This window comes from Anticarsia gemmatalis, chromosome 25 (assembly GCF_050436995.1).
Source record: "Anticarsia gemmatalis isolate Benzon Research Colony breed Stoneville strain chromosome 25, ilAntGemm2 primary, whole genome shotgun sequence".
NCBI lineage: Eukaryota > Metazoa > Arthropoda > Insecta > Lepidoptera > Erebidae > Anticarsia > Anticarsia gemmatalis.
In genome coordinates this window covers 3,691,048-3,712,101 of record NC_134769.1, presented here as the reverse complement: position 1 = coordinate 3,712,101, position 21,054 = coordinate 3,691,048, and the positions used below count along the sequence as shown (strand labels likewise).

At 33.1% G+C, this 21,054-nt stretch overlaps 1 protein-coding gene across 8 annotated transcripts in view; it reads left to right on the top strand.

Moving 5' to 3' along the window:
• The window catches only part of Cirl (Calcium-independent receptor for alpha-latrotoxin), a 314,415-nt gene that overhangs the window by 276,587 nt on the left and 16,774 nt on the right, over positions 1 to 21,054 (top strand). For all 8 annotated transcript variants that reach the window (XM_076130804.1, XM_076130805.1, XM_076130808.1 and 5 more), the window contains exon 3: positions 17,951 to 18,140. In XM_076130804.1, the coding sequence (XP_075986919.1) occupies positions 17,951 to 18,140 (190 nt within the window). The remainder of the gene's footprint in view (positions 1 to 17,950; positions 18,141 to 21,054) is intronic.

Genomic DNA, 21,054 nt, shown 5'->3' with positions numbered 1-21,054 from the left:
ATTTTAATCGTAACCTTTAAGAACAAAGGGCGTTCCCTTAGAACTAAACATTTGAACACTAAACAGATGCGTTTAAGTAACTTTAAAACAAAACATAAATACGGCTCGTTCTTGAACTGTTCACGTAAAAGTGTAAGACGAATCGATAAAACATTAACGAAAACTGTTTTTAGATGCGCGCTTTTTGCAGGTAACTAAAGGTTTATTACTGACTCGTTTGAGCCTGCTGCTTTGCCTGCATATATTTTTTTATGTAAAGAAACAAATTGTAGACGACAAATTTTCTTTCACCGTCATCATTATTATGATTTTATGTTTATTTTTCTAATAGTTAATAAATCTATTTCTAATAACTAATAATTAAAATATTACGACGATTAACTAGAATGAGTGTTAAATATATCAAAGCTAAGACGTTAAGAATTTCGTATATGACTCCAATTTATGGTTAAGGGAACTTTGTAAGGATCGTACCAAGATTTATTTGGTCTCTGCCTACCCCTATAGAAAGAAGAAGAAAGGCTTGTTATGTTTGTTTGTATGTTAATTGTTTTTAAAACTTGTTAAAATTACAGAAAAGTAAACAGAAATGAGAAGGTATAAATACTTTTGACCTCTCTTGAGTAAATTTTCCAAAACACTTCCCAGAAAGCAACCAAAAGCTACTGGGATAATCCAGCTGTCAGGTGCTACCGACCTACCTTAATTCGCTATCGGTTTGACCAATCCCATCGGGAATATATCGAACCCAACTTAGACCACTGCACTTCAAGTAATTCTTGATAATGATATCTTTATTATGCTGATAGTACACTGTTGTTATAGAAACAGTAAAATAGGTTTTAAAAGAATTCATATTATTATGTATAAGCCTAATTTCAGGCATATAAAATGTTTTTTTATAAAAATGTAAGCAGTGTATAGATTCAATCTATGCTTTAATGTAATAGTAATAGATTAATTTGGATTATTATGTCGGCTTTTGAAATAATATAATTCAGGTATGCGTATTAATACAGTAAATCAACTTAGTACTTAAATATTTGTATATTTATGATATCATGTAACGATAGGATTAATGAAAGTCCAAAGTTTATCACTACCGAGCTGACTCACTGCCAGTTACTGCCTACACTGTGGTAGCTACTGTTTCTAAGTTAATCGTCAGACGGAGAGGGTAGGAAACACAATTATTTTTATGGCAACACAATTTTCCTCGGCTCATTACATACATGCCGTGGCTATACGTACTGGCAACATTAACATGCCGTTTGGGTGGGGCCGTTGTAATGCCCGGTGGGCACGCAAACCCGTTTTTGATTATTTCCCCAAAATTATATCCCATTTTCACACCAAAAGGACCTTTAGCGTGTGCACGACTTGAGGCGTTATGATGTTCGTGACGAGAGACAAAATGTTGAGAGTCACGGCTTCGACGCCATGTTGTTTCTTTTTTCAATCTTCCCGCCTCGAGTTGTGGTAATTACGACACCGTACGATTATTTTCGCGTGAACTGAGTTAAATTGATTTTTGTAAATAAATGGTCGTGTTCGAAACAAGTGTTCTGCTTTTGGCGTATTATGATTTTATAAATTAGAATACATTTTGTTAATGGAATGGACTCTTTGAAGCTAACCGATTTGCTTACGCTAACGTATGTGTAGTAAGGCTGTAAACTCCATTTAATTTATGTCTCCATTGTTACTTATCTAAATCAAATATTCATAGTCCCTATTCAAGTAATGTAGAATTACCTGATTGATACTATAGATAGAGCCTGATCTATACCGTTATTGACGTCACAATAATAGACCATAAACTAGTTTTATTCCTTCATCGACCTTGAAGTATAATGAAGATATCAGCCATGAAATAAATCGCTGAAACGGCTCCAGAAATACTTCGTGACACGCATTAACTGTTCTGAAATCGCAGACCGGCTTATCTTCCCGTTCAAATCGCGTCGCGGACCTAAAACGCGCATTAACTTACATAATCCACCAAACGAGTTCAATAAAATGGCGAATTTACGTAAAAATAGCGGCAAAATCCAATAGAGCAGTCGTCAGACGGATTGGACGTTTTTAGGTTAGGTTTTCCGAGGTACTACTACTGCCTTCGACTTCAGTAATAGCTTGTTTCCATAATATATACTTTTGTTTTCTCGCCCGAAAAGGTTTTTGTACGTAAAGGAACATTTTTCCTTTCTAAATCGTGATAATAAAAACTTGTAGCAGATGCGAGAACGTCGTCAAAATATATCTCAGAACATTTGTTAAAATGGAACTAAATTTACGCATGATTAAAGCGAATAATGATCGCGTATGGACCCGGGAGTTTTACGTAGAAAATCTGTTTGGTACAGAATTTATCGTATAAATAATGAAATAAATATACGTAGTTTATTTTATGCCTCCTTAACGCGAAATCTCGAAAGCCGATTAAAATAGCTATTATATTTTTAATAAAAATATTTTTCCTGAACAGTAATAAAGTTGATGTAACAACAAGAAACATGAAACATTCAACAACCAACATTAGTATTGTCGTGTCCGGATTCCCGTGAAAAAATTTGTCCTCCTTGTTTATGGTCCGATTTAGATAAAGATATTACGAGTTAAGTGCGCCACTGTATCAAATTCGCTCGCCGGTATACATTTTTTTATTTAGGCAAGTCACGCGACCCCGTAACATGAGCCAAGAATGCTGTTAACGCTCAGATTGCATAAAGCTTTTTTTCACTGTTATGCGTGATGTATCTACATCCTTTTTTTATTAAAGTTTCATTTTTTTACCCACTTGATACGAACTGACGAAGCGAGACAGCAACTATGTAAAGAATTTTTGTTTAAAATTAAGTCATGGACAAAACATAGGTATTTACCAAATTCCTGTTTAATATTTAGATTTTATCAGTTTTCCATGGCTAATTAGTTACATCGTGTTGCATACGAATTGTTATATTTTAGCTTCGCATTGGAATTCCCATAAATTATGTATTAAATCGTTTCTACCTCTATTAACAATGTGAGAATCTGCTACGTAAAGGAAAAATATATGCAAAATGTAACAATATAATAAACATTTTCTAACATAAAATGTCGCAGCTCGATTATAATGTTGGGATTCGTCGAACGTGTACGTTTCAAATGTGACACATCCCTAGAGAGATGTTCGATTTCAAACGTTTTGGCGGGAATGCGATGCCAAGATGGCCGCCACTGCCGCCACAGGACGACAGCGCGCGATATCGCGCCAATTCTTTTGTGCAAACTCCGCGGATATATCTTCTTGAATTCGTATTCCGATCCGATTTGAAAGGACAAGCTAATCTCGCTATCATTGTACAAAATTGTACTATAAATTCTGCTTTCTACACTTACACTCGTCTTTTAAATTTTCTTAGAAACTTGGGGATTTTCTTTGCTTAAGAAAGTTGGCCTCGTTTTCAACCACAAGAAAAACTTGCACTGGAATAAGATAGATGGTCTATTTCACAGCAGTGTTTTAAAGAACCGATATCGACTTTTATGTATTTAGTAAGAAAACTTCACGTTACATTAAGGAAAACATCATAATAAATACATTAAATGGCTTCGTAATCTGATCATTACTTTTTATAGATACTAATCTAATGACTGTAATTTTTTCTTTATAGACAGTAAGATTTTGTTAGATATCATAAAATATTTATAGCAAGAAATAAACGTGTACCTCCATATAAAAACCAAGTTAAAAATGCAATCCGATGTATTTATAACTATAAAAATAGGGTTGTTTTTAGTATAACGGTCGACCACGCCCCCACAGAGTAATATAGTGGTCACCATTAAAACGTAACGAGTTCTTTCACTATAAATAACCTACAGCCATTATAATTATAGCGAACGAAATTCCTCTTATCACGCTCATATTTCACCAAAGAGTCTAGCATTAGGCATAAACACAAAATGCCGCGGCCACAAAAAAAGTATTTTAGAGAACAACACGGCAAACAAATTACTTTCTTTCACCTCGATTAAGTGATCATTACAGGAGCAAATATCATTTATAATAGGCGCTGGGACCTCGTCGGTGGCCTCGCGAAAAATAAAAGCCCAGGAAATTACGTGTGCGGTTAAAAAAATAAAGCTTCCCGAAGTGGCGGGAACGACAAGCGTCCTTTTGACGTGACACACGTCGCCATCTTGAAAATCATCTTTTGTCAAGTGTAACGAAACGTCGATCAAGTCACGTACCTATTTCGGTTTCCTTAAACAAATCTTTGAGCGAATAAATTTCCTTTGAACATTTGATGTTTTCGGAGATTCGTCGACAAATAATAACCACGTGTTTGTTTGATGGAGGTGTGATTGAGATCTTAACCAAAATACGTATATTTTCACTCAAGATATTTTTCCTTATATCAGTCTGATGTCGTAACTTTATTTTCCTTGAAATGTCTTCATGTGTCTGAAGGGAATTTCACAAAAGAATTGCTGTAAAAATAATGTTTAACAGAGGTCTTTTAAAATGTAATTTCCGAGCAGAAATACGTTATTAAAGACGATATAATTGCGTTAAACTGTATAATAAACAGACTTTACAATAAAAATAAAACCCACATTGCAATTGTTGCTTGTTTACAATTTCATTAGACCCGCAATAATTGTTAAAAATGGAATGATTGGCGAAATAAAAGAAGATTCGCTTTATATCGTTTAACTGAGTTACGTTTCGAAAACAGCGGACGGTACAGCACTAAATAGCGGAGAACCGGAACGAACCGATACGTAATCGAGTTTGCTGAGTATCGATTCGTCGAAGAAACTTTTACGGTCCTCATGGCGAGAAGACAATTATATAAAATTGCATTTAAACCTTTGCTTTTTGTAAACAGTTTTTTATTGACTCTCAATTAATGTCACAGATGTTTTAACGTAAAGATTGAGTGTTAGATGATTGGAATGTTTGTCTTATAGGACTAATGCTATTCATTTGTCATCTAGTGCAATGAAGTTTATTGACACTTTAATCAATATTTAGCGCTTTCTATCGCCATACTTGGTAATATTTATGACAAACACCCATCGTCTTGACTGAAACAATTCTGCCATAGGCAAAACCAAAAAATCTTTAGCTATTACGAGCCTGATTTGATGCTTGGGTATTACAGACATTACAGTATTATAGCTACAAGGAGGACCTCAATATGGCTATTTATTAGAACCCTTTTAGAACCAATTCAGTAGTTTAAGAGATTTTTCCGCAAAAGCGAAACAACTATGCATAGTGCATTCACCATATTTCAGTATTTTCTAGTGATAAATTCGTGTGCTCCAAATTGAGCTATATTGACTGGCAGTCATTGTCAATAACCGTGGCTTAACCTATCTCAAATAGCGACGATAGTTCAAATCCAATTTGAGAGGTGGCGCTGTTGTCGCTTTACAGATTCCTCTTGAAATATTCTTCGTATATATAAATTATTACACTAGTTTATTATTTTAGTTTTTAAGTAATAGTAGCGTTCAAAGTATGGAAGGAGTAAGAAAGATATGGGTAAGAAGAAAACGATATACTTATCTGCTGGAATAAGTTTCTTACAATAATTGCTCATTGGAGCAAAGTGAGATATGTAAATAAGAATAAATTTATAGCTATGACCTATAGTCACACTAAGGTGACTTTTTATAAACTTTAATTAATATAAAAAACAAAGATTTGGTCTAGATATAGATTGTGCGGTTATCTGATCCAAATCTAATTTAAAATAAAATAAATGAGACTGGACTTAATTAGTAAAGTAAAACTTAAATAACGGGTTTCAGATTAAATTGATTGAACAAACATTTTTATTTTTAGTTCTTCTTTTAAAAAGCTCAACCACACTTATTTTTAATTGGTAATTCGTAGAAGCAAAATGTGATGCTCAATCTCATTATATTTTAAATTCAGACAGTCTTTAAAATAATCATAATTACATCGCGATTTTAAATAAGAAGCAAATTTTATCTTGAAGATTGAATTTATTATCCACCAAGCTGCGTAAAAGAATACCTCCTCCATTTAAGTCGAATTTACTTTAATATCAATTACCAATACCAAGGGCCCCTTTCACATACAAAGAGTCAGCAAAAGTATGAAAACTACACTTAAAATATCACCTAATAAGCTAAATATATCCAATACATAAGAAAACAAAAACAAAAATTCGCAGCAAGAGAAAATACCTTTCACAATCTGTCAGCGTACAAGCTTTATCGATCAACTATTCCTACTAAACATTGCTTAGTCGTCCATGAATGTGGCTACACAAAAATCCCCGAGGATTGCCACACGAAAAAAAGAAATAATTCCCTTTTGTCGTCGCCTACGTCACGTTCTAATGTGTGAAATAATATTTCTTCTGTAATAAAAGCCTTGGGCGTTGTCGCAAATATTCTGACGCGTTGTACATAGCAATAGGTAGGTAATTCAATCCACAATGTCCTTTGGGGTGGGGTAGGCTTCTAGTGGTTACAGAAATTTTACTTCGGAAATCGTGGAGATTTTTAAGCTTTAGGTATTTTATTTTATTCAGTCAGATATTTTTTTCTGACGGTTTTTTGGTGGTTAATTTATTTCTAAAATTAGGCTGTTAAATTCTGCCTAAGTTACAGTTATAGATAGCTTTTTTTGTGTCCTAAGACACGATCATTAAATTAACTGATGTTATGCCTTTGTGCCACTGATTGTTTATCGATAAGTAGATCCAATAATCGACTCTAAACATACAATTCTATACAAAAGTGAAAAGCGAAATTTAGGCACACAAAACCCAGGCCCTAAATCAATTTGGAAACAAGGCATTTAGGCCTAGTATTTTGGGTCGGAATATAACGTTCAGAATTGAATAATGATCGGTTTGATTGATTGATGGGCGAAGGTGTGAAAGCACGAATTTCGGACGTTTCGGACACTTTAATTCTAGATAGCTTCAGGCAGAAATAAAGGCAAAATAATATTAAAACACGCAATTTATGCTCACACGAGCTAAGTTAGAATTATGGCTAAATAAATGAGATTAATATTTGGGTCTAGATTTTTGGTTGAAGTAAAAATGGGACCTTTTTGTAGTTTTTTATTTGTCTGACCCGTAGATTGAAGCCATTTGTTAATGGAGGACCTTTTTTAAGGTTGCTATAAGTTTAATCGATTACTCTGTTTAGAAAGTAACGTATTTCGAAAAGAAAATAGTGCTATTTTAGCCAGTGATTAATATGCGTTTAAATTAAAAATCTAATAAGCAAGTTCAGACTTATCACATAAGTGATTTTAGAAAAAGTAAGATTTTATGAAATAGTGTTCTAAGACGAAATAAATAAATGAAAGCGACACCTTCACCCGATCTGCTCAAAGACTGATTTTGATATAATTAAGAATGATGGCAGTTGAGGAACCGAGATCAAACAATGGCTACTTAAAAAAAAAAACAATCCTAAAAAAAAATACAGAAAGAAAATTTGGCACATTGCTATTAAATGAGAACGAACCGGAAATTTGCCAAAAAATAAAGTTTCGCATTATAGCCGAAAACTTTACTTTGTAATTGAATAACGACAAAAAATCAATGCACTTATAGGTATTAACCTCCCACCGTAGTTGACCAAAACAATATAGTTACCACATTTTTCAATGATCATTTTGCTGGTGTCGGGTTGCTGTGGTCGCAACTTGATGCCAGTGGTTACAAGGTACATGGCCTGCCCGGAATTATGCGGTTGTCTGCACTAGCCAGGGTTTCGGATTTTCGTTGCATTATCACAGGTTTCTGAAAGATAAGTATACTATCGAAATTGTCTGTCAAACTCTTCTCTAATTCATCTTTTAGCAGTCTTAATTCGAATTCATTTTATCCGAATTTGTACATGGATTTTTACCTAAAAACTGATAAGATAGTAGCCAATATGTATTTAATGCTTTATGATAGTCGGCTAAGTTTGAGTTTGAACAAAATACTCCACGTATTGTTCAATTGCTTGTTTGATTTTGGAGTCGTGATTTCTACAAGGTTATATTAATCATGTTTAAGCCTACTAATCATGGTATGCTTCAAATATACTATTAGACAATGTCTTTCACAAAATAAACATCAATTCTGACTCATAAAAATAAATCTCTATTTTTAGTTCTTAGAACCAACGGTTCAGAAAATATTGGCTTTAGTTTTGCCAGTTTTTCGCAACACATTCTAGATTGGATACGAATTCAATAACTGGAAAAAAAATGTTTTCCACCTCTGCCGGGTCAAACTATAAACAAGCTAACGGCTATACAAAAAATGTTTTTGTTACGACAAACATATATCGCCAACCTGTTGCGGAATAGTATTTTCAGAGGCCTGAAATATAATACGTCGTCTTTTAGACTGAAAGATAGAAATCTTTTGTCCTGTTCGGGACGATGTGACCTTGCTGTTATAATAAAAGAATGTCAGAAGGTAGAAAGGTCGTTAATTTTCAACCTTTGGTATAGTAAACTAACTACCATTGATGAAGGACACAATATTGACCTGAATATACATTACTTACTTCTATTATACATACTATAAATTAGTACTCTGTACAATTCTTAAGAAGTCTTAAAAATAGAGATCTAGTGTGCCATTTATTGTTATCATGACGAAATCTGATCTAAATTTATTTGATATTGGTATAATGTGTATATCTCATCTTTTACAAAAGATGAGATATACACATAGATATATAGCTACAGCTATTATTTCAAAATAGTCTTCTATTTTTAGTTATGAAACGATCGATATGATTTTCGATATAATAATAAATTTAACCCATTACTGTCCCACTGCTGGGCAAGAGTCTCCTCCCGTAATGAGGGCGGAGTTAGGCCTTGAGTCCACTACGCTGGCCAAGTGCGGGTTGGGTATTTTGCATACCTTCAAAAATTATTTTCGATATACTTATTCTAAAATAAAATGGCAAGTTTTTAACCCTAAACCTCCACCCTTACCCTCAGTCAACTATGTAACGGAAATCTCAGCACAGAAGCTATTTTTTGTATCAGAATTCAACCAGTACTGTGGGAATGTTTTGAACAGAAGCATGCAAAAGATCGCATGCAATTCGAGAACGAAGTAACGTGATCCGGCGACCGATCCTGACGCCTGTGGTCGGCTTTATTAGGCTTCTTGCATACCTTAGGACTTCGAATGAAGTCATGCTTTCACTTGAATTGAAGGTGACTAAGAAATGTGAGGATTTTTGCCGTAATTTAGAAATCGTTGGTTGGTTAAAAGAAGTTTTTTTTTATTATTTATTTTTACAAATAAACATTACAGTTAGTGTTTATTGCTTTTAACGTTTGATGACGAGAAACGCACTTTAACAACAATAATAACGTAACAATAAACTACATATATACAGAAAAAAATAAAACTTTTCAATCAATACTATTATATTATACATACATAATATATAGACATTTCTTTCTGTCGTTAATAGTCTGACAGAGACGAGACTATTTTTTGCTGTGAATTAACCCATTGAAACCAGATTCATTTGTAGTTTCCAAGAAACCTTCATCATTTTCTTATTATTCCTGTAAGAATTACAAATACTACGAGAACAAATTAACTACTTTCCAAGAATCTGCACTATTAGCTAGAATTCGTGGGTTTCTTTCATTCAAAGTTTATTGACCTCGACTTCGGTCCAACTTACCTCCCACACAAGTCGTAAAACTTGTTAAAAGGAATAGGTTTCGCTTTAATTTTACTTTTTACTTAATTTTCTAAGACAAATTTTCAACTCAAATTCTAGTTTTATTTTCCCAAAGAACAATTTCTACGATAGTCAATCTTGCCGCAGAAAATGTCAATAAAAAACATTTCAAAAGAATTCATTCGAAATTCCTTTACAGGGTGCAAACTGCAAAGTGTAACTTTAACAGCTAAATTTTTTGCTGACAATAGACTCGTACCGAAGGGCACTACCCTAAGGGTAAGGCCCGCTTGAATTTAGTGCACTGCATTGTATATCGCGTAAGACGGTTTATTTATAGCCCTTATAGGGGTTCCGTGAAACCTTTAACACTTAAAAATAACTCAGGATACAGTGAAATCTACTAAATTCAACCACGTGTAAGTTATTGCTGTAGTTTTTACGGCAGACGTGGTACTTTTTAGTAGATTTTAGATCTACCCCACTACTTTGTTGTGGTACTTGAATATTTTTATACGACTATAGTTTCGCTCTCTGTAAATGTGAATTTTCTTTTTGAAATATTCTCTACAGTTTTTGTTACTAAAGCGTGCATAAAGATTATTGCTTTCGCCGAAATTTTCGTGTGTGATAACAAAATATATTAATTTTCTGCCTTTGTAAGCCTACATGTCAAGATTGAAAAAATATTACAATTTGGTCCAAAGATTTTCTATTTACGTAATGGAAAATGGCCATTCAGTTGAAGGGTTCAAAAAACTGCATGCCTTATTGCCTATATGACTTTGCAAACTTTAGAAATACGTTTACAATCCCTCGGAGACCGTAAAGGTTGGGAATCTGAATTACTATGCAAGGGATGAACGTGTCTAGCCTTTATGTAGTATATAAAGTTTGTATTATGTGCTTTAAATCGTTTTGTACATGTAGCAAACTGGTAAATTGTATAACCGGACGGACCCTAAGGGCTGTAGATTGAGGAAAAAATCTTATTTGACACCCCATGCAATTCTCACCTCCCTACTGATACGCGTGAAGTTTTCGCCAGAGTAAATCATGTGATGCAGCGTTGGATTAGTGTGGATGTGAAGTATACGATAAAAGTTATATATTCTCAGTTTTATATGTATTCTTAAGTTTTATCTTTTTGGAAAATTTCCGTTGTGTAAAACGGCATGCGTTCTGACTTCAGCTGTTTATTTTGGTCAATTATAAGTAAATAACATGTTATTTTATTTATGTCTCCAGTCAATTGTGACTCTGTATGAAATAGGTTCAAAATGAGACTTTTTAGATAAACCTAAATAAAAAAAAATATGACTAGAGATATGAATAACTGTGCAAAAATTATATGTTATGCAAACAATAATAAAATATCAATAATTTTAAAGCAAAGAATTGTCCTAAGTACTTCAATTCTACCTACGTGACAAAAATACACAAAAATAAAATTTATATCCAAACGTAATTTCTCAGACCATCCACTTTTCTTGGAAACCCAATCTTCTATAAGCAAACTGCTAAAAAGAAAAATGAAACTGTTCATACAGGAAGCTTCTAGTACGTGACCGGGGGTGCATATATCCACCGTTAAAAAACGCCCTAAGGGCCAACCGACCCCTTCGTGAGCCATTGCAACTATACCTATCAAACGATTAACTTAAATCACATATTACAACCTGCCAAACGATTTTCAACTTTATTGTCTCGTGTTAAAGTCTATTTTCAAAAGTCTAGTGTCTTTAAAATCCTCGTATACAGGTTGTAGTTTTTATGGACCAAAAAATAAAGGTCGTTTTTCATTGAGTGCGGTTGTAAATATGAAAATAGGGTGTATGATATCTCAATTAGGTTATGATGTCCAGTCGAACGGTATAATCGTGTTTGACAATCGAAAAAAATTGAAAATAAGTCGTTTGAAGGGGACGTTTTATAGACTAATAACCTATAAAGTGGAGGACATAGAGTTTTGGATATATCAGAAACTCATAAGAGTGTATTTAGTTATTTTTGTGAATTGGAATTGTTAAAAAAATATTCAAATATTGATTTGTAAGTGTAGTGCTAGTTATTGCAATTTTTAAAGGCTGTAAAGAATTTGTCATTCTTTAAAGGTTATTTATAGTTGACTCAAAATATTTTGGTTAATCATATAATGGTAGATTGTTGAGATGGAAGTAAATGTATTACCGCCAAGCGTATCGAAGCGTACATAATGTTCATAATACATGTAAAGCATCATCCACTATGTTGTTCAGTCGGATCCTTACTACAAATCTCACCGGCTTTATTTTTATCAGAGCCGAGTTACGTTTCGATTTCCCTATGTTACCCAATGTTACCGTTTTTACGAATGTTACCGACAAATCGGCCCGCGATTTTGTAACTCGTAAAACAAGTAGTAAAACGTCTCTTTCGGTTTGAGAATCGATCGGCCGGGACGTCAGGCTGGCTCAGCGTGCCTCTTCCCTACTCCATTTTACTGCCGAACGGTTAAATCTCTTAAATTTCGAATGCACGTTCGATTTTTGTTTTTACTTCACTTCGTCTTCATACTGGCAGGTGAGCGAACTTTTTAAAAGAATAAATTTAATGTTTTTTGTTTTTAAAGTTAATACTTTTCTTTTACACCCTGTGTAGTTTTGTGTGATAGTAAATCGAGTATGTTTGGAGTGAAAACATGACAGCGTAACATGCATACCTTTATACATACGCCATGATACATCACGACGTCCAAATTTATGTTCTACAAAACAAAAAAACTTTTCCATAACTCATAAAAATGGACATTAACAAATCAAAAGGTAGGGTAAAACGCCCAGTTACCGTGCCCCGGGTTTTGGTGGAAAATATGCAAATGCGTATAATTAAATCCGCGGACCGTATTTGACGTCCAAACTGTTGACAATTTTATTTCTTCTATAGCCTTTTATGTCGTTGGCATGTGGAATATTAAGTTGTACGATGACGTCACGACACAAAAACGCGTAAAAAGAGCGCAAAAAGCGTAAAGAGTGACGAAATTGCATCATAACTTGTGGAAAAAGCCCGATTTTCCCGTTACCTTATAAAAATGGCTCGACACTACCACTAAACAATGTAAGACAGGGAACAAAATTCTCATACGATTGCCAATGTAAATAATATATCGTGCTCGAAGCACCGTACTCACCTGTTACTAAAATTGGAATACTCTTTCAAATATATGAAGCGTCGCATCCTCTGGGTTCTCGTAAAATATACTATAAAAAGGCCTTTTCAATTTGTCACCCCGCTACCAACGTATCACTTCATAAAATTATAATTTAGACATATTTAGGAACGTTTTGCGTTGTAAAAATATTTGACGAAAGCTGTTGTTTTTTAAGTGGAAAATTTTATATAATGATTACATTTTAAATTTTGTTATATGGATCAGATGTTTGTTTTTCACCGTTTTATTTTTTGCTAACTGGTTTTAAGGTTAAGTTTTGATCCCATGGGAGAAAGACTCGTGTCGAGCTGTAAGAAAATAATCGACTAAATATGATTTCATTTTCATACGTTTTTATAAATTTCAAGATTTTCCAATAACGTTCCTAGCTCTGACTAATGAAAAGTGATCGTTTTATTTTATGGTAAATCACCCTGTGAAATCATTTCATAATTTTACTATAAAAAATCCCCAAAATCAACCCTCACGTTAATAATCATTGAAAATTTCCCACTAGAAAATTCTACTGTCGAAATAATTTCCACCCCAAATACATTCACCCAGAAATTTGGTTAATAAAATTCCACATAATCCCTCCGTATAACCATTCCTGATCTCGATTAATGACGTACCGAATTAAATACACCGGGTAACCAATACTGTTGCATTAAACCCAGATAATAATTAAACAAATAAAATCGACTCTATTGCCTTGAAAATAGTGATTATATTCGCTCTACGGACATTCAACTGACGTGCGCTCGGTCTGCCTGTCGGATATCAAATGACAATAATAGTGATGGGAGCCACGTAATATTTGGATGTGCATTAATTTGGCTTTCGCGACTCAAAGGGATTCGCGGAACGAGATTAATGATACTTGATATTTTCTTTGTATCAATGCTCTTTGCTTGAACATGTTGTAATAAAATTACGGCAATGTTGTTCGTACAATAACTATTATTTATAAGACACGGTAGTGGGATAGAAGATGCTTTTGTGAAGTAATATGGCTATTCAAATTGTAGATAATCTAAAACTACATGCATAATTTATTTAAATTAACGTAAACAAACACAAATTTCCGAACATAACCGATTCGAAATCGATTCAAATCGTAAGAAATTCAAGACCCATCACTATCAAATGACGTTCACATGTGTTCCCTAACAAGGTCCCACAACGAAACAATTTTAAACTTTCCTTTCTGTTAAGCAAATTTGAATTTAAACTCAAGGGAATAAGGTATACGTGAATGGCAGTCGTAACTTTGTAAACACAGCTAGGTAATTACAGCATTTGAAAAAGGAATTGTAATGTAGCAACGTAATTATAATGCATATGTGTGTGTGTATGTGTGCGTGTGTGGGAATTAAGGGTGTTGTACAATAGAGGGTTTTGATACAAAAGAGAATGCATATTTATGTTGACAAACCTTCGTACTGAGAGTTAATTACATATAGTGAGAAATTCTTTTAATATTCTAGTTGCAAAGAACTCGTAGTATTTGAATGTTTGTATTATGAATAATTAAGATGTTCAGGTGCGTTGTGAATAATAATTTGCGCAGATGAATGAAGATTTAAATTAATCTTATTTGTGCAAGTTTTTTATTTACACAAAGAATATAAAATGAAAGCTCTGAAATTTGTTGTTTTATACATTAAAGAATAAAAGCAAATCTTAAGTCATATTTTTCATAATTTATTTTTCTGCATCAACCGGTAAATTGGTTACCATATTTACTAAAATTTTTTTGCTAAACTCAGAATATACACCATCACGCAGTAAGGGATACTTGTAAATTGTTTTCAACCCCTAACGAGTGGGCACTGGACATCTCATATAAATCATTTTTATTATCCACCCTCGCGCCCTACGATTAAGGGGGTGACTAGCGTTTTTTGCGTACAACCCGCTTTATTCCAGTGATTTAAAATAGTTCCTAGCGTATCTAGTTACATCGTGAGTGGATTTTTGCGTGTTTGCATTTTATTCCATTTTTTGGTACAACCCTATTGTGGTTTTGAACTGCGAATATCACGTTCTGTTTTCAAAATTTATAGTTGTATTTCGAATCCTCTCTGTGACGTTTACGATGCACATTTTTGATATACTTTTGTTTGCCGATGGGCATTTTTTTAAGAACTCCTAAATGGCTGGTGGTATTATTTCATTATAAGGTTATGATTACCTTTCGCGTTGTATGGTATGAAATGCCTAGCTTTTCGGCCCCGAAACAGGCATTTCAAGGTAAAATGCGTGTTCGCGTTAATTCCCGTATCTTATGATATATTAATCATCAGAAGCTTCTTTTAAACCGTTTTAAAATCAATTCTAAAGTGTTATGTTATATAGTTTTAAATAACTATATATCTAGTTTAATTTCATACACGAACCAAAAGTCAACGAAAGAAATTCCAATGACAAAGTACTGAAATAACATTTATTGATTCAAAGGTTCTATTAATTTAGAAATTTCAATATTAAAACATGAGTGTTGTCACCATTAATGGCTTACAAACGGGGCGATTAATGAAATGTCAGTATATCGGTTATTAAAATGATCAAAGACTACTACTAAACAATTCAGAGAACCAACAATTATGTGTACACAGCCTTATAATTATGTTTCGATGAACATCTAAACATTTTGTTTTGTGTTTTACAAATGGCCGCCAAAGTGACGGTTATTTTTGTCAAGGATTTCGAAATGGTTGCTTTAATTGCTGAGAAAATTTTGTTCATTAAAAAATTAAAGGTTTATAAACTGTAAAGCAATATTTCTCAAAGTTATTTTGTTTTTTTATAAGAACGTACCAAATGAATGTGAAGACAATAATCCTGACAAAATCCATGATTTATTTATTACTGTAAGCACAAGAGAATTCGTTGATGTCAACATACATGAAAAAGTTCAACTAGAAATCATCTTTGAAAACTTGTAAAAGCGTGAAAAATCCGATCATACAAAATATTGACTTCAAACACTGTACCAAAAAAGAAACAATATCACCAATTACGCTTCGCTAATAACCCGAAACAGTGGCTTACACCAAAACTGAAAATAAAGCAGCCCTGCTAGGGTTACTCCATCATACACAGCCGCTCATTTCGCGGTATGACTGGCAAAACCAGTAAACGATCTGTCAGTACCGTCATTAATTTGGTCAGATTTATTATACGAAGCTTACAATATGCGCACCTACCGTATTCAGCGAGAAGTAAAATTTACGAAGCATCCCTTACTGCTTTAGTTCCTGAGCAAATTTTTGGCAACGAAGAAAACCGGCGATGGAATGTGAAATTGTAGCGTCTGTTTTCAGTCGTTCCCAGAAATTGATTATGAAATGTTGAGTAGACGGTTTTCGCATTGTCTTCGAGGTGTTCCCTTTTAGATAAATGGTTGTTGGTTAACGATCCGATCGGGTAACGGATCCTTTTAATTGGATTTATTTACGAATGGCTGTTCTTTCGTGTTTGGTTTTAAGTTTTGTTTTACTGATTGCCATTTGCGCTAATAGATTGGTGAACGATTAGTGAGTTAAAAGTTTAGAGTGATCATTAAAGATGGAAGCCGTTTCTTAAATTACCTTCTCCGTACTTAGTTTCGTTAGGAATGTCAGAGCTTTTAGGCTTCAATATTTTTCAATGCTTCAATATTTTTGACAACAGGGTCAGGTTTTTTTTTTGTCAAATACATTTTATATTGATGGGTGCCCTTCGTGGACTAGGCTAGGTGTTTTTCGTCAAGGTGCTATTCGAACGAGTGCTCTAGATTGACTACCTCTAAATGTCGTAGTCTCGATATAAAATATACGACTGGCGTAATCCGTATCACCATTATTGAGGTCAAATAAAAAGGTTCCACAGACTACAATAACACGTCTTCCAGGTATCAAATAACAAATATCTTGTTCACATACATCACAGTGGTAATAATCGCTCGAATACGCCACTATTAATCATAAAAGTTGGCGCAATTTATTGTGGCTACAGATTAACGATAAGCTTTGTGTCCTCGTAATAAATATATTTCGGACATTACAAACTTATTAAATGACAGTTTTGTCACTAATATTACTTGTTGTATAGTGCTATTGGTAAACTGACACAGCTTTGCTTAATGGAATAAATATTATGTATCTAGATTAGATTTTCGCAAGACGTATTCCGAAAATTTAATCTATACATTTTAAATAGGTATATAGTGTTAATAAACAATGTAAATAATTCGTGTTTAGTATCGTTTTTGAAACTAAACTTACATTATAATAAATATACTTGTGTTTTAAACTACTTAATTAGTTTAACTTATTGGCAAAGCACTACAAAGTATTTGCCAAAATTCGTTTAGAGCATAAAAAATATTATGTATGGTTTGTTTAAATTATAAACAATTTCCTGCATGTATGTAACCTTTCATGTTTACAAAAGGTCAGTAACACACACTTTTCGATATACTTGAAAACATATAAAAACAAGCTTTAAATAAATAAATTCATAGAAAAGATAAAATTCAATACACAACGGTTTTCGGTTAAAATTGTTTTTGCTCTATTGTTGGTGTATTCGCACATATTTTTGTTATTTTTTGTGCTGCCCACAACAATGATTTAGTGTTTTCATGTACATCGTAAACTATACATCTATGTGCTTTTACAAAAACATTGAAATCTTTGTTAAACATAGAACAGTAGTTATATCAGAAGGGTCAGTAGTTTTACAAGTTGAATGTTTACGAAGCTCAATCAAAGTGATAGCAAAAATATGTCTATCACACAAATATTAGACCGACATTTACAATAAAATTTTGAGACTGTTTGATAATTTATGTATTTAGACGTACACTATTGTTTACCATCTACCATCATCAGATCAGCGCATCTAGCGGGTGTCGTACGAACTAATTTTAAGTACAATTTAGATGTCAGACTATCGCTACTCGATAGTGCTTACCGGCTATAGCAAAAACCGCGCGTACTTAGTTTTAAGTCAGAAGATTTTTGGGGATTAATGTAAAATTAATGTAAAAATATTTTTGTTTGTCTACAGAGCCTCGATATGAGACGGCGTACGCGTGCGAAGGTAAAACCCTGAAGATTGGCTGCAGGGAAGGGTCCGTGATCCACCTCATCAGAGCCAACTATGGAAGGTTCTCCATCACGATATGTAACGACCACGGCAACACCGACTGGAGCGTCAACTGCATGTCTACGAAAAGCTTGAGGGTTTTGCATAGCAGGTATGTAAATACATTACATTACATTTAAGTAATAACTTATATAGCAGTCTTCTTTATTAGAAAAAACTCAGTCTTTGTAAATATGTAATCCACTGCCAATTCGATTGCTTCATTTATAGGCCTCGAATGCAACAGAAAAAGCTTTAAAATTTTGAGTAAACGCTGGTATATTCCGAAAGCAAAGAGTTTAGTAATAGGTACTAATATATTGTGCATAGAATGCATTACTAGTGTTTTCCTTATATTATATTATTATTTTGTCATAATTTTTCAAATATTTTATAGAAGTTCCAGACTGAAAGAGAGACTCAGTCATAAATCTTTTACTAATGCTCTTTCTGCACTTTTGAAGATTACGATAATAAAAAAATCTCTTCTCCCAATCCGCTTAAAATGCACATCAAATATAAATATATAGGGAAAAAATCTAATCTATTGGAAAAGCTATGAGATTCCCTCGGAACCATAACTCGCGCCCCTTACAATATTAATATGCATCGCTGCCTTGTTCGATAGATGTCTCCCTTGTTAAAATCGAATTAAATCTGATAGGTTGCGTCGGAACGAAATCTTTAAAAGTACTTGGTTCTGGTGACGAGCAACTTTTTGTTGCTACTGTGTTGCTCTAGCATTTAAGTTTTGAATTTCTACTCGATGTATAGTAAAATGGGTTTTTTTAATTTAAGTTAGATTATTATTTTGTACTTGGCAATGAACATTCTTATTTTGACAAGTTCTTTTGCTTTCAGTTCTACTAGCCAATCTCTGCAAAGTTATAAAGAAGCCTAGTATGAAAAGTCTTTGTTTGAACCGGGAATAAAAGTATATTATGTCCTCATTAACATAACCTCTTGGTGTGACAAAATTTCTTTATCATGAAACAAAAGCGGTATCGTCAGGCTCTTCGTATTCAATATCTAGACCAATATTCACCTGTAATAAGCATGTAATTCAGTCAAAACTAATTACCCAACAATCCACGTTACATTAATTATTAATTCATGAACATGTTAAAATAGTTGCGGCACATCCATAATCAGTTTAAAGATCAGCTTAAATCGGTTATAGCGGAGTAATTTGATTTTGCGGTTTTATATTAAACTAATATAGGTAAATAAAATTATTCGCGTGTTTTGAACGTACTAAGACTCGTTGCAGATATTTTCTAAAGGTAATAGTGGTTAGGAGTATTTACTAACTTCAATTACTGCGTGACTTAAATCTTTACTTCAATAATCGGACCGTAGACGCAGCAGTACAAAGGCAAAGCGAAGTAGTCTACAAATTGTAACCACCCTCTCTAACTCCCGGTTTCTGAGGTACATTTAGCGGTAGTTTATCTATCCAATAGATTTTTTTTTATATTAAATTAAACGCTGTTGAATTAATAAACTACCGCTAAATATACCTCAGAACCGGGGTTAAATCTTCTTGCAGCTTGTATGTTTTAATGTAATCTAATAGATTGAAAATGTTATGTTTTACCTTCGCTTCGCTTTAGTGTCGTTTCTATTAATTGTGGCCTTTAGAATTAGATTAAACCAGCTCGATATTGAAATAGTGACTTTCAAAGGCATTATTGAGTGTTTAAAGGTTCGTGTCTTTGTCAGGCATAATGAAAACTGATTTCAATGAACTAACTTCAAAGTTTAAGCAATTCTATCAATAGAATTACTACTATAATAGAATTGATAAACTTTAGTAAGTTGAAGTTGGTAACTTTGTGAAAGAAAACCACCTACTGAAATTGAAACAGATGACGCTTGTAACGCATTTGTTAGTGTGGTTTTCATTTATCGAGATCAGATTCCAATATGATAATTATAATATTGTAAAATTAGTGTACCCTTAAAATTACAAGCTTGTTTTTATATTATTATGTCATACAAAAATTTTGTAATCATATTAACGCTGATACATGGGTAATTTTGAAAGTAGTAGATAAAGAATCACGAAACAACGTAATAAAATACAACAACTATTATACAAATAGGAACAATCAAATGTAAAGCGAAAAATTTAAAGGAAATCAATGAAACAAAGACGAAAATAACTTCACTTTTGATCCAAAATAAATTAAAAACACTTCATCACGAATGATATCGGACACTCAATTAAAAAAACTGAAAATTAATTACATCGTAACACAATCTTACGTACGTACTTTTAATAGTTTTATAAATAAGTACCGATTACCTTCAAAGATGATCCCGTGACATTTACGACGTTAATTTGACATTAATGTCATTTTCGAAATCATTTAAAGGTATTAAAATACATTTTTAAAAGTAATACTAGTATTTATTATGACTAAATAACGTTTTAAGGGATATAAAGTAACTAATATACACATTAAAATTTAATATGTGTACTTAAATTTGATATTCGGACACCCAATAACATTTTTTATGTTGCTATGAACGTGTCGGTTTCCGTGATTTCGTTAAAATTTTGTTGGCAACTAAATGTGGTCAGTTTGCAACTAAGCTAAAGATAAGCGATAAAAAGTCGCCTATGTGCGATTTTAACATATATTTTTGCATGTTAAATGGTTTTAATAATTCATGTAATCTCTCATATTGTGCATTTAATATTGAATGTCAGAAATTATCATGTGACATGGGCACAAAACACTGAAATTTAATACCAAAATGGTTTGGAATATCTAAATATGTCAATTTTTTTTATCGATTATATGTTTTGATAAACAATTTTAAGGCTTAAACATAAACAAGGCTTTTAAAAACACATAACACGCGTCAAAACAAATGTTTCAAAATAAAAAACCATTTGTAAAGTAATTTAAACGAACGATACCTAACATAAACACGACGATAATCACAAATCGTTATCCCGAGGCCGTACGGAAAGTGCCGAAAATTGGCGAAAATTAAATATTCGCGCAAGTTGATCT